The sequence below is a fragment of the Colletes gigas genome, unplaced genomic scaffold (assembly GCF_013123115.1).
Source record: "Colletes gigas isolate AHSC1104 unplaced genomic scaffold, ASM1312311v1 Colletes_gigas_Sc00001, whole genome shotgun sequence".
Classification (NCBI taxonomy): domain Eukaryota; kingdom Metazoa; phylum Arthropoda; class Insecta; order Hymenoptera; family Colletidae; genus Colletes; species Colletes gigas.
Genome location: NW_025106630.1, coordinates 10,953,858 through 10,969,223, shown reverse-complemented (window position 1 = coordinate 10,969,223; position 15,366 = coordinate 10,953,858). Strand labels below are relative to the sequence as shown.

The window sequence follows — 15,366 nt, the reverse complement described above, 5'->3', positions numbered from 1 at the left end:
TTGCGTATTCCGGGCCACCGTGTAGAGGGGATGTAGGGGCGGTAGATAGGCGTGTAACCGATAACGCAACTGCGCTGCACCATGTGCAAACTGAAGCCAGCCAGCGATCCTGCCGGAGACAGCAGGCTGATGCACGGTGAGCCATCTCCAGCCGCGTTCAACTAGCTCGAGCCGGCTTTAACCACCTACGAACCACCTCCAGACACACCTAGACCCTTTGGCTGAACCTTCAGGCGTTCGCCTTTCGAGCACATTGCATCCGGATGCGCTGGATGCATCAGACGCTTGGCGTGATGCATGTCGCGAACCAGCCAGCCAACCCAGCCACCCTCGGAGGGTTGGAGGGGTGCCAAGGGTCGTTCGCGTATCCCGACACCCCTCTGAGTGTAGCGCGGGAACTCGATCTTCCTGGCTCCTTCGTTCCTGTCCTCGCCAGTCGTCCACCCCGCTTCCCCTTTTTCCTTTTTCTCAGTTCCCCCTATATTTTCTCCTCTTATTATTGTACCTTCGCCCGTGTCCCAGAGAATCGAGGAAAACGGTTTCCTTCGCGAGCTTCTTGCCCGGCCAAGAGCGGAAACGTCGCTGGCTACGGAACCTTTCGGTTCTTTTGCTCCCCTGGGCGAGAAAACGCGTCGCGAGACAGAGGGAAATGTATTTTTTAACCCCCTCGAACACTTGTACAAAATTTGTATCGAAGGCTTTGTAGAAAACGATTTGCAAAGGGAGTAGGTATTAAGAAAATTTATCCAGAATATTGGAAGAATTTATTTTGTTGGTCGCTTACAAACACAGACTATTACATTGTACGACGATCCATCATAGAGTCAGTCGCTTTAAACTTCCGTTCGCCACTGAAAGCGACTGCTGCAAAGTCGTGCGAGTAGTTAAGAGTTAAACTGTGCCAGTTACGATCGGAACTCGCTTTTCGGAGTCAAGACGAAGCACGATTAAAAAGAAATTACACCGACCCGGAACGAAATCAATCATTTCGCTGGGAACGAGTTCCAGTCAGTGACATCTTGCTCGACGTTTGCACGCCAGGATATTATTAATTTTTTCGGCGTCATCTAATTTCTCCTCGTTCGTAACGACATTTTGAATAAGCCAAACTTCGGCGGTTTGCTTTCCAAGTAATTAACAATCGATCGGAGAAGAAAGTGTTCCGCGGGTTCGGCGACCTCCATGCGGTCGGAAAGTTTCGTTCAATCTCGCGGGCGATTAAAACGTTTATAACAAAACGAATCTATCGCGATGTTATAGTCATCGCGGCCAACAAAGACCGCAGAATTCCGCGAGCGCGCAATTATCGCCGCGACTTCTTCCGCTGGCTCGCAATTTAACATTAAAATGTCCCCGTCGGCTCGCTTTAAAAGCTTTCGACGTTGCTTCTCGTTTGCCCGGGACTTTCGAGTGCGTCGCGTCGATTAAGCGTGCCCGCGAGCGCTTTCCTCGCGACACGCCGATAACCAACTGTAATTATATTCCCTGTGCGTTTCTACCGCCATTTTTCCCCCGTTTCCCGAGACGGATACACCCGTCCAAACCTTTACCTCGATCCCTAGAAACTTTTCATACGACAAGTGATATTTCACAATTTTTTTATAGCGTAAGGGTTCGATGAATCTTCTCGCCACTTCCCACGTATATTCTTTAACATTTTGAGATGTAAATGTATTTTTTTCGTTACGTTTTATCGAGTTTTGATGAAATAATTAATGTTATTCGAAGGCGTTGATCGGCGTGCATTCTAGCATTCTTATCCTTTGATTTAGAATAAAATTTTTTGTTCATAATAGTACTATGCGATTATTTTTTTGTGTTCAGAGCAATTTTGCATTCTTTAAGGAGGTTTTAAAAAAATTGTCAAATATCGCTTCTCGTTTTACCATTTTACCGCGAGAAGTTGGCTGGCGCAGGTTTAAAGTCTCCATTATTTTGTTCCTAAAAAATTCGGCGCTTGAAAAAGGAAAGGGCAGCGATATTTTGGTCCTCCGTTGCGACGGATCACGGATGCAGCATCAGCTCGAAAGCGCCGCGGGAACAGCGCGATGTTGCAGTCCGTTAATATCGCCCGAATGCATGGTAAATGATATGCAAAAAGGACTGGCACCGTGCACAAAGGAACGTAGGTTGCCCCGGATACGTACAAAGGCAAAAGACAAACACTCCGCGAAGAACATTCTGGGTCGCGGCGTGAGCGATAAAAGAATTTTCATCAACACCGAAAATAATAGGCACGCCGGGGCGTCGCGTTCGTTTCGCGTATAAAAAATCGCCCGGTTTTAGCGAGCTCTTTTTTTTTATTCCCGTCGCGTTGACGAGTTCGACTCGTTTTTCCAGGCATCGTTTGGTATACTTTTATCCCCGATTCGTCCGCCTCCCGTCGAACGCGTCCCGACGATCATTGCGAGCGTCCAAAACGAGGCCGTCGTATATTCGTATCCACCCCCGGTCGTTCTCCAATCCTGTTTCGCTCGCGGGGAAACGCTGGTCGCGTCGAATAGGCAAAACAACAACGCGCCTCGAACCGACACCGATATTCTTTCGACTGTACTTTTTCCCCCCCGACGCTGCTTCGAATTACATTTTCGAGGGAATAAAGGCACGCGCAGCTCGCCTCGACGGGTTGCCTAAAAACCGTCCAGAGGCTATCTTCCGTAAATGAATCTTTTCGACGCGAAACGACGCGGTGCTCCTTTGGGCCAGCGGTGTTTGCGCTGCTCGGTGAAATTAGTTTGGGCCAAGTACCCTCGGACGCGAGACGTTTCGTTTAAATTACCCTCGAAACGAGCGACCCCGGACGGTCCGCTCTCGATTCAAGCATATGTAATTATTATTAAGATTCCACTTAATTAAGAGCGAAACGACGCCAATGTCGCGGCCGGACGGAGCTTCAATTAATGTCCTCGTCTCGGAGATTTCGTATCTGTCCTTTCATTAGAAGCGTATGAATATCTCGCCGTGCGCGAGCTACATCCGCGAGGATATTATTTCCACCGTGGATAAAAATATACCCCGTTATCAGAATCGGGCAAAAGCAACCCGGAAACCACGGTTCTTTTACACCAACGTATTTAGAATACGTGAAAATATTACCGAAACACTTTTAAATATTGTAATTCAGAGGGATGGTAGTCTTCGAGTAAATAACAGTGACGTTTAAAGTGTAATAAGCTTGTCAATTTTTATTTTTACAAATGCTCCGTTCTGGTCGTATGACAGTTCCTTTTTATCGCAAGACCATAATCGGGCGTTTACGACGCCACGCACTCCCACTCCTTTCGAAACGCATTCGGAGCTCCCAAATGAAAACACTAAAAGCTAAGGTATCGATGTTGCTCGAACAAATGCTTCGCTGTACGCGAGGTAATAGGATGCTTCGATGCATTCTATAAAGTTGAGGGAGTCAGTCTCTGGTGCACGAATAATAAAACATTGAAATGATAGCATGGGGCCTCCGGGTGGTTCCAAGAACTGTACTCTCAGCGTGGATATATCTGCTTTTCTAATTTGATTATCATTCTGGTAATTGTCAGAACTCTGTTAATGGATAGTAGATTATACTGTGCATCTGTGAGAAGTTTACTAGCGCTCATCTTCACTTGCGACACACTAGAATGGTCGCTCAGTACATAGACTCGCTCAATGGAGCCAAACTTTTCATCAGAAAGTGCAAGTCGTCAATGTTTTCTCAGACTTCCAGGTCCAACTATCCCCTCTAACCATTCTTTTGCTCTGTTTCCAGGTGAATTGCGGGTTGACCCGGGCCCGTAGCCTCGGCATCCTCTCCGGGAGCCTGGCCCTGCTGGTTCTGGGCAGGCTGAAGATCGCCGGAACGAGGCCAGAGTTCGCCAGCGCGGACAACCCGACCGCCAGACACCCCTCGCGCCTGACGCGTAGTCTGACGTTCCTCTACCTGCCCGCGGCCAGCGTCAGGATGCTGCTCTGCCCCAGCACGTTGAGCTTCGACTGGTCGATGGACGCTGTGCCGCGAATAACGAGCATCCTCGACTCCAGGAACCTCGAGTCGGCTTGCCTTTACGCGGCGTTGATCGGCGCCTCGGTGTGGGCGGTCAGGACGCTTCGACGATCCACCAAGGAGTCGTCGTTGGGCCTGGTGCAAACGTACCATCCTCGATACGCGTCCAGGTGTCCGGTCTGCGCCGGAAGACGCGCCGGTGGTTGTCACACGGACGGTTGTCGAGCAGCGAACAACAACAACGGCCCTTTTGGCGACTGTCATTGCGCCAAGAGGACGGGCCTGGTGTTCTCGATGACCTCGAGCAACGGGTTCGCGAGCAGACAAGCAGCCGCCACGGGCGTCGTCACGTCCCTCGGCTTCCTCGTGCTTCCTTTCCTGCCCGCCAGCAACCTCTTCTTCTACGTTGGCTTCGTCATAGCCGAGAGGATCCTCTACCTGCCCAGCGTTGGCGCCTGTCTGATCGTCGGGGCAGCCATATCTGGATGCTATCGAGTGGCCAGGAGGAGCGGGTCCAGGAGGCGAGGCAGGTCGGTGTTGCTGGCCACCGCCGTCCTCGTCTGCCTCATGTCCGCCAAGACTCTACTCAGAAACAAGGACTGGTTCGACGAGGAGAGCCTCTACAGGTCCGCCCTCAACGTTAACCCGCCCAAGGGTGAGTTTCGATTCTTTATTTCGGTCCACGAGTACCTGGGGCATGGAATTTTATATTTAAATGCGGTAGGAAAATGGAAAATGAAACATTCGTTTCTAGTTGACGGATCAATATATTCTCTCGCTCTCGTTCGAGGAGCGTAATAAAAATTTGTACGAGCTAAATAACACGCCATAACTCCGACGTTACATACAGATCATGCTCGTGCATCGCGTACAGCAACGGTCGTCCGTTTCTCCGTATTTGCGTGGACGACGAATGAGCGAATCCATACGCCCGTTCGATCATGTCGGTATTCTTATTCAATGCTCCGCGTGCATCCACGGTTCGCCGTTGCATATTTTCCGTCATTGTCGGTGCATCCTACCGTACTCTGTCTTTTAAATTGCCCCATATAGAAAAGTCGAGGGTAGCCGGATGCTCTGCCATCGCAGCGTTACGCGTGCGCTCTTCATAAATAAGAAGTATTTCAAGTTTTTCCTCGTTAGCGTCGTCGTTATTCGGTCGACGATTCTTAACATCCGCTGCTTATCTTTCTACAATCGCAACCCTCTTTTTTTTATTGATCGTTCGATGACGGAGAATACGGGTGAGAATCGACCCGCAGACCAGAATTCCTTCCAATTGCGCGATGGAAAAAATACGCTAGTAATTGAAATTAAGGCTATCGTGCCCCCGCTGACGTTTCAGTCCCCCTTACCGGAGAAATTAAAAAGATAACGGATAACGAAGCGTCGCGTGCTAATGACAAACGCCGCGACCGAGAACAGATACGGCCGCGATGTTAGAAGCAAAATCCGCGGGGGTGGTCGGATATCGCCGGCAGTTTTCTCTCGTTATACGACAGCTCGTTCTGCCAGCGGCCTGGCCCCTCGCTATCCAGCCTCTCATCTCGAACTTCCAGCTAGCCGGGCGATCCGCCTACCGTGTATATAAAATTGCCGGGAAAAGGTGGATACGCGACATGCGATAGGGGGACGCGGGTGGTGTTGCGCCCTTCCTTTCACCCCCGCGACCGCTTCGTCCCCTGGCACGACCATTTTATCGTCCCTCTTATCCGTCTTCGTCCCACTTTTTATCTATCTCCGTTAAACACGTCCATACGCTCGCTACCTTCCCAGTCGTTACACTCTTTGCGTCGCTCGTCGTTCGTCGTTCGTCGTTCGCCTTTTCCCGTGTCCCCCACGTTATAATTTTGATCGTTATCCGTCCTCCAATTGCGCCGTCCGGTAAGGAGGTCAACCTCCGCTTCGACAGAATTGCGAGCGTTCCAATTGTTCTCTTCGATCCGGTCTCGCCTCTCGTTTCCGTCACTTTGACGCGTCCGCTCGTCGCGAACCAGGTTATTTAGCGGTTAATATATTTTAATTGCCACTGGAAAGTAGCGGGAACACGGTAGAAAAATAGATATCAGTGATCTATGAAAATAGGTATAAGTGAGAAATCGTTTGGAGGCCTCCTGATCTATGGGGGAAATATTGCCATCGAAATTTAATTATGTGCTAGATTTAATTTGCAAAAATATTGTTCTCGTTTCCAAGAGATTTCTGCATAATTCCCGAGATACCGAGCGAAACGTATTTTTCACTCCGAAGTTCGCAGGGCTGATTTCACCCACCAGATAAGGACGATCGTTGATAAAAAAAAAATAGAGGCTAAATATATTTTTAAGGAGTATAATCTGCATAAATTTTATCAAAATTACCGTGCGACACGTACGTAAGTGATGTCCATAGCGAGTACAGATTCACGGATGCATCAATTGCCGCTAATGTTTTTAAAAACTTGATAGTCCAGGCGAGAAGAGCAGTATCGCGAACAGTATTTATTTCCCCAAAGAAAGTTAGTCGATACTTCCCGACCGTATGCAAGTAATAGAGTTGCCAAAATGGCATGTTCCCATTGGCCGTAGCTTAAACCCAGCCGCTTGTCCTTAACCCCTAGACGACCATAAGCGTACCAGTACACTCTCTGCGGACTAAGCCACTTCTGCCGTAAACATACTGGTACAGTTATAATAGATTAGCGGTCAATACCAGCTCTAGTATTCCGGATATTCATTTATTTAACTCCCGCCAGTTATATTTAACCACCCGGTTGCAACAAAATGAATTTGCTTTCCATTTTCATTAAATAAAACATGCTTTGCATATTCCAAACATTCTAAACCATTCAGTAAATTGAGAAATTATTAGTCGATCTTCCGTAACATTAATATCTTTCGCGAGAGGAATACAGAGTCGGCGAAATAGAAACGGGACAAACAGAAAGAAAGGTTGCAGCAAGATAAACGAAACCCAGTAATAGCATGGCTCGTGGAAATTGACAAAAATTACAGAACTCGGTTTCGACGACGCCGTGCGCTGAAAGGTTAACAATATCGTCGACAAAACTGTGCATTCGTTCTCTTTTTATTTAGCAACCTAACCCCCCGTGCACGCTCGACAGAATGTTTGCTTATCGTTCACCTCGCTTTCCGCTTCTTTCTTGCATATTTTCCAACTCGCCCCTTTCTGTCCGTTTCTTCTGCCCCCCAGTTTTTACCAATTCAGTTTCTTCTCTTCCGGTCAACTTCACCTTGTGCACACACGTAACTGTGAAACAAGCAAATGGTACCTGCACATTATCAAGATAGATTCGATTAATTTTCATCCAGGATTTTAAACTATATTTTCTTCTCAAACATTTCTATTTCTATTCCAAAGCTCTCCGTTAAATATTCCGTGCACGTTTGATCCAAAAACACCCGGGAAACTTCTCTGTTTCCCGTTATTCCCATTCGACGTATCGACGATGGAAATATCGGTTGTCCCGGTGACTTTCCTCCCCCGCTCGAAGTTTTATCGCCTCCCTTATCCGTCTCTGTCGGTTTTTGTTCACCCGTCTTCGTTTTTACGCGCTATCTGCCCGATCTGAGACCACCCCCGTCGTTTCATACGGTCCCCCGAGCGTCCTAATTACCCCCAGGAACGTCCGATGCACCCGTCGGGATCTTCGTCCTGGTGGCTTCCAGCAGAAACCATTATCGCGGTTGCTTATTTCCGTGGAGTCACGGGGTAACTTCATTTCGCGGCGTAATATACCTTGTAACCGGTCGTTCAGCCCTTCGTTGTTGCCGCGATGCGCCTCGCTTTGTCGCCTACCCCCCGGCATTGTTTCCCTTTTAATCTTCGCGCGAAAAGAGCCACCCGCGGGGGTGGTCGAGAGAGACAGAGAGAGAAAGAGGGATGGTCACGCGAGGCAAACGCCCGGTTACATCCGCACAACCCTTCTGGCCCGTGCTCCGAGCGACGGCACCATCAAACCACCCGCTTGGCTGCGTCGCGGCGCGTTTTAATTGCGCCAACAGGAATTGCGTATTACCGCGTTGCTGCCGTTCCAAGCCGCGTACGGGTATAAAATATTTTTTATTCTATTTTTTGTTCCGCGATGTTCGAGTGATACGACAGATATTCCACCCCCCTGCTGGGGGCACGCAAACTTCTCTCATTCGGGTCTGAAAAATGTTCGAAATTAAATTGTTGCTGGGCTGTCGACGAAGGAAGTCGATTTGGGAAAAAATCTAGGGGATAGTGTATTTTATAATCTTTGGAAAATAGCTTGAAGAATTCAAAAATGTAGATTGATAAATTGATACCTTATTTTTAAACTTTGCAAGCTTCTTGTTCAAATAAATTTTATTTTTTTAGGGCCAAGACACGATGGTGAAAAATACTGGGAATTTGTTTACGAGGTAGAATTGAAATTTTTAATCAGGAATATTCCGCGCGGCGGTCCATCGTCTTACAGAAAGGCAAACACTCGGCCTTTGACTCGCGGAAGTTGGAGAGCTCTGGAAATAGCCCAGCCTCGGCCAGTCTATTCCGGCAAACAAAAGCCCCCCGGTCCCGAATCTCGGTTCGGCAAACTGCGTGGCGGTATTCCCTTCCCCATCGACCACTCTTTGCTTTTTCTTCCCCCTAAACTCGCCCCAAAGTCACCCTCCGTGGGACGTGACGTCGACGAGGCTTCGGGTCCCGCACGTACATAAGTCGTCGAGGCTGATTCGAACGCGATTCACCACGGTTAGCTGCGATTCTTCCACCGATCGTCCTCTGGCTAGCGACCGGGGATGATTAGGCACGCGTCCTCGAACCGGGGAAGAGAGAAATCTCGATTGAAAACCGCCTTGAGGGTGGTTTTCACCCCAGCGATGGTTGAAAATAAAAGCAATCTTCAAGAATTTTTTCGGAGTAACTTTTAAGTAAAAACTTTTAAGTAAACTTTTTCTAATGAACGTTGAATATTCTCGAAAGTACATTTCTTGAAAATATTAATTAATATAGACATAATAAGAACCAGCGTGGGAGGCCTCCAAAAATTTGGTAGAAACAAGAAATCATGAAATTTTCTTAAACTATACGACAGTAGCTTCGATTGCACGTACGGATTTTTGCTAATAATTATTTATTACAAAATGGTGGAACTTTGAAGGAAAGATCTCAAGAAACTATAACAAAATCAATATTTTAACACTTTTAAATCAAGAATTTTGCTTTAATATTTTAGGGGGTCATTTTTCAACCCCCCAAGCATTGATAAAAAAAAAATTTCGATTTTTTCAATCGGTCACAGTGGTTTTCAGACCTTGAAGACTCTCGATATACAAATGATCGATACAACGCGGTAAATTATTACCGATAATTCTTCGAGGGCACTTCTAACAAAACTCCGTTCGACTTACGAGCACTTTCGAACCACGAATTGTACGTTGTTTTCGAATCGAATGAAGCTGCTTCGATTCGCGTGCACGATATTCGCGACGAAGGAACAGATATTGGATTAACTCTCGCGACGCGTATATTTGTGTGCACGAAGAGTGTAACAACTTCCTCCGTCCCGGTTACGTTTCACGGAAGTTATGGTAGTTCTCGTGTGAGAAACTGTACCGGGGACGGCCGGTTTTCGATGGAATCGCGCGGCGATGAAATACGCCCCACGGCGATTTATCGCGGCTGATTTAACATACCGGCACCGCCGTCGGGGATTATCGTCGAGTTGTCGCTGGGAGGGATCGAATTTTCGTGGCGAGAGGGTTGACCGCGACTTTTATTTATGAATTTAAACTATCCGACGGGCGGCGAAACGAGACGATCGACGACGACGATCGCAATCTTTTCGCGTTTTTCTCCATCCTCCCCACCTCTTCCGAATGTTTAATTATTTTCGATCGAGTCGCGTTCCCCGCCAGCATAAAGATAAAGCAACCCCTGCTACGCGCCATCCATCATTGGTCGTATTTATGGACAGTCGCGCGCGAGAAACTGAATCAGAGCATGTATTTTTATAAAGATAAGGACAGTGTTTGTCAAACGTCGTGTTAACGTGGGACATTTTTCTTTTTAAACCAGTTACGGTCTTTATCAAACTACTATGTATATTTTTCAAAAATAAATTTGTATCATCGAATAAATGGAACAATGGATACGCGGAAATGAAAGGGTTCGATCGACAATGGTTGTTCTTTCGGAGGCTCGATAGATCACGATGAGAAAGAAATCGTTGTAAGGCTCTCTGATTTATGGAGGAAATATTGCCATCGAAATTTAATTTAAACAAAAATATATATTGTTTATTGAGTATGGAACGAACGTCGAGCAAATAGAGTAATTTCAAAGTTACATTGAATTCGCTTATCTTTATTATAATTGTACGAATTAAGGGATGAATGGGGCTGAATTGAATGCATGATTAATGGACGGTGAAAACACGGCTCCCCCATTAAGCTTGATCGCGGTAAATCTGGAAAAGGCACCGATTCGTCGTTTTCTCGAAGCTTTTCGCGAAACCCCCGGGTATCGTTAACACCGGAACACTCGAGTTCATCGAGCGACTCGCGCCCCAAATACGCGCCTTAATTCACGGCCCAATAATAAAGCGGAACGCGCGAAATAAAAAACGGACCTGAATGATTCGAGACGCGACGCGCGGCGACAGGCGTTCCATTCTCCGTTCTCGCGAATTTACAAGTAATTCAGTTTCGTACAGAAAAAAAAACGTGTAAAAAAACAGGCAAAAGAGTTCAGAATCACGTCGTATAATTAAAAATCCTCCAGAAGCTTGAAAAATTCTGGCCGTAGCCTGACATCTTGAATAAGCGTTTTACGCTATTCATAATTCTCGAGACATCTGAATTTCTCAAGAGCCGCGAAGGAAAAGGTTTGGTCGTTAATTAAAATTATTCTTTTTTTTTTTTTACTCGCTTTTCGCCGGCGAGATTTACCGTCGGGGATTATTCCCGTCCCGGGAACACGGGACACGCTGATATTAAAAACAGTTACGCGAGATACTCGAAACGTTGAAACACAAAGGGGTTGAAGTAATCTCCGTGTTAATCGTCCGTGGACCAAACGGGAAACACGGTACGAGCTTTTCGAATCTCAGAAAGACTCGTTATTACAACTTACTAAAATATTAAAACGACGCAAAATATTGTTGATCACCAAACTTACTCCTGAAACTCACTCCTGACACGAAAATTCCTGTGATTAGCGATTGGTTGGAAGTTCTATAGATCTTAAACCAGCGGAAGGGAGTTAGATCTGGATGATTAAAATATAAAAATGGTGAATAATCTCTAAAATTTTGATGATTGGCGATCGGTTGGTTGATCGTAAGTTTCGAGAAATAATGAACGTCTCTGGCAACCTGGTCGAAGTTCCCAGAGATCTTAAACCGGCCGAAGGGAGTTCGCGGCGAAGGTGGATCGTCCCAGCCGTGATCGCGGAGCAATTTTACGACTGCGGATTCATTTATTACTGTTTGCTCGAGTAGCTATCGGGACGAGCGGCCAGGGTGCCCCGGGAAATGTTTTACTGGCGATATTGTTGGCCGAAGATAAAGCGGAAGCGGGTTCGCGATTGCCCGTGCGCGCTCCGGCGCGATATTTGCGCTATCCGGAGTGTAACGGCGAGCGGTCGCGTTGTGTACGGCTTTATTGCTCGTAAATACATAGAACTGAAAAAGAAACGGACGTGAATTCGCGGGGGCGGATGGAGGGGAACGGGAGCTTCGGAAGAAAGGAAAGGGGATTCCGCGTGTACCTGGCGCGCGTCTTATTGCCTTTCGAGCAGCAGCGCGCGCTGCGTTTAAAAATATATCGCGGAGATATATATTGTCCCTTGTATTAGCTCGGGCGTGTACGTGAAACGTCGTTTTTTTCAATCATACTTCGGAGAGGGCGGTCCTCTTTTTCGTTTTCAAGTTCGTCCACTTCCCCCGGAGTGCCTTCGAACTACTTTCCTAGCAATAAACTACTCTCGTCGTTCTGTTTCGATAAATATCCGGTGCTCCTCGAATATTGCTCGGATTCTCCATTTTATTGGGTAGAAAATTGGCGACTCGACTGACTTCACGTTTGTTAAGTTTGAAAAGAATAGAAACTATTTCAGTGGTACTTGTTAGAGGAATAGATTTGCAAATGCAACGAATAAAAATTGTAAACCCGATATTTACTTGTTTAATACAAAAATTACACGAAGTATTCAGAAGATCGAAGCTACGTAAAATACGGTTTTGAATAGAATTTTAATTGTTACCTGGGTGGGGGAATTTTGACAAATGAAATTTCATAACAATTTTAGAACAACAGATCGCAGTATTTTGAATATTTATCCAATTTATTATTCCAGTCTTGTCGCAGTTACGAAGGGGGACGGATGTACTCTCTTAAGAATAAACTTGTATTCAGTTATTAAATCCGTTTACCTCCCTTTTAAGTACTCCTCCCCATTTCGATTTCTAAACTTGAATCGTAATGACAAAATAAGGAAACTATCGACAATAATTGAACAACTGTGTTTTATCGGAGTAAAATGTTTGACAATTCTTGCTCGAAAGTTTAGAAATCAACGCCACGAAAAGGAATCGAATCGACAGGTATTTCGTAATGGCGCCACGCTTTCCATTCTTCCCTCCCTTTGACAGTCCGCTGTTTACCGCGTTCTCTTGGTCGTTTTTTAACGAGTGTCCCCGTTGTGATTGTTGCAGCTTATGGTAATTTGGGCGGCATCCTGAGCGCCCAGGGACGGGTCGCGGAGGCGGAGGAGGCGTACGTCCAGGCGCTTCGTTATCGACCGAACATGGCGGATATGCACTACAATCTGTAAGTACGCCGTCCCAATAATCCACTTTGCCGCCGCGATGCTTTTTTCACCCGCGAACGTACATAAAGTCGATCCTCCACGGGGTAAACAAACGATCAGGCGGTCGACGAACCAAATTCGAGCACCCTTTTCTTCGAACATCGGATTAACTTAAAAAATCAAAGATTACTCGCCCTCCCAATATTTTTCAAACCCTCGAATAAACAACAAAATCTTTGGAATCTTCGTTTCGCAACCAGCTGATTCTCTCCAGAATTAACTTTGTCGAAATTGAGTGACCAGGATTTTGTTTTGGAGGGAAATTAAGATCGTAATCCCCGTGTTCGAATGGCCCCGCTGTTAGTCTTTCGTATTTTTCCATTCAAATGTAACATCCAGCCCGAAAAAAGATTCGTCGTTTCCTCTGGAAGCTGACACACGGTGGACGTTCGCCTGGAAATCCAGAGACGAGACTGTCGAATTTGCGTAATCCGCGAGCAAAGCGTCGGCGCTCCGCAAATCTCGCAAGCAATGAAGTCGCTCCTGACTTAAGCAGCTGCTGGATGGAAGCAGTGTCCGAAATCCCGAAAAGGCCAGCCAGGAACGCGAGCACGACGGGCTCGAAGGGAATAAAGGGCGCCCGGAAGCCAAGCGATCCGTGGAGGAAAGTCGGGTACGGTTTAGGCGAGCAGTTGTCGTCGCAGGATCTTCGAGGAATAACGCGTGCCTCGATACAGTCTCGACGTTATTAATTTCACCTCGCCCTCGAGGATCACTCTCTTTTTGCGCGAAGCTTCATTTTCTGATAAGCTTCTGACGTTCTCCGCGCGAAAGGGTAATTGATGAACTTCCCGCGCGATCTTCCTCGATAAATGAACGCCACGATACCGATCTAAATTAAAAGAGTTAATTCCCGTTCGAGGGAAGAATATTAAAATATCGACGGTGCGTTCCGAAGAGTCTTTTTGGTGAAAATCAACATCAAGTAAAATAATTCGGTTGAGATTGAGAGTCCAGTTAAGAGTTAAAACGATAAGATTGCTTTAAAAAATAGCGTCCGTGCCTTGATTTGTATTTTCCAAGAAGTATAAAGTGTCTGGTGATTTATGAAACGTTAACCGAGGAACCAAAGGGTTGTAAATAGTCGGTCGTGGGGAAGTTTCGGTGGGTTTAACGAAGAAACGCCGCCCAGTGTGGGAGAGAGGGGTTCCTCCGAGAACCGCCGAAAGTCTCTCAGGACTTTCGATCGGGTCTCATCATCTACGATCCTCTCCGGGCCGCTTCGAGGAGGACGCGGAAGCCTGTCAAGCCAGGCGAGTCGATAAGCCGCCCCTGGGCATCCCTCTGCGAGCTTGCGATAAGCCGCTCTACGTACCACACACTCGGTGCAACGTAGTTATCCATTATCTACGCGGAGACCGGCTACTACTCCAACAGAGAAGAAGCGTCGAGTCCGTCGCGATTGGTTCCGTTTCGACTTCCCGCCCCCATCCACCCTAAAGCCACACTTCCACTTCTCAGACTCTCTTATACAAATCTTAGACTTGACGTTAAAATTCTTCTCCATTGGTTAGTTAAAAGACACACTATGGAACACAAGTATATTTCAGACTCGGCTCCTCACTTTTTTATATACATTTTCTTCGTTTCTATGTGAAAATATAAGTGGGAATGTGACTGTAGATAGCTTAGCTAGACTTGAGACAAATTCTCTACTTTGTACGGTCACTTGCTCACGCAGACATCTATCAGTGCCTTTAGACATCGTTGATAGTGGAAATGTGACTTTAGACCGGCCAGATTAACGCGTGCATGAAGCACAAACTCTCTATTTCTATCTATCTTTACAAAACTGTGACGTACAAGTGGAAATGTGACTTTAGCTTGATTCTTAGCATTTTTACCATCCAACACACTCGTTTTAAAATTGAAAAAACACAGAGTCCGAACGCGAAAGCAGCATTCCCTATCGCGAGAATCTAATCTTCCAGCGCCTTTGAGCCCAATCGCTCGCAAACGAGCCCACCGGTTAAGGGATCGTCGTGCAAGGTTGGAAATATGGCCCGCAGGTGGTTCGAATCGTTACAAAGGACCTAACCCAAAGCAGCCCGAAAGAATGGACGACGGGGGCAGGCTTCCACCGCCATTCATTCTCCTCACGGTGGCCGTGTAGTCGCCGATACGGGCTTTACGTATGGGTTCTCCGCGTTTTTCTCGCCGCGATTAATAAAGTGCACGCGAGATAGTCTCTAACTTCATAAAATTTCACGCCGCGAACGTGGCTTGAAGGGGGAGAGGGGGGAGGAGAAACGTTATTACGATCCATTTCGCGGAAGGAACTTTTTGCCACCGTTCGCGCCATGGCGTGCGGAGAAGAAATTGCCCGGGCCACTCGGATAACCCGGATTCATTCTTCGCTGGCTATCGGCCTCGTCGATGAAAGGAAGCGTATCATGTGTAGCCATTATCCCCGCCCCCTCGTATCTATCGCCGTGGGCTACAGACGGCGGAAGTCCCTTTCCAACTTCACGCGTCCCTAAAGAAACCAAAAAAATATTATTTAAACAATTCTATTAGATAAATCACAGCATCGAACATTATAGATCCCG

At 46.9% G+C, this 15,366-nt stretch overlaps 1 protein-coding gene across 1 annotated transcript in view; it reads left to right on the top strand.

Annotated features, from left to right (window-relative positions):
- The window catches only part of LOC122396904 (protein O-mannosyl-transferase TMTC2-like), a 255,212-nt gene that overhangs the window by 131,147 nt on the left and 108,699 nt on the right, over positions 1-15,366 (top strand). The window contains exons 4-5 of the mRNA XM_043395708.1: positions 3,746-4,634; positions 12,663-12,777. Coding sequence (XP_043251643.1) covers positions 3,746-4,634; positions 12,663-12,777 — 1,004 coding nt within the window. The remainder of the gene's footprint in view (positions 1-3,745; positions 4,635-12,662; positions 12,778-15,366) is intronic.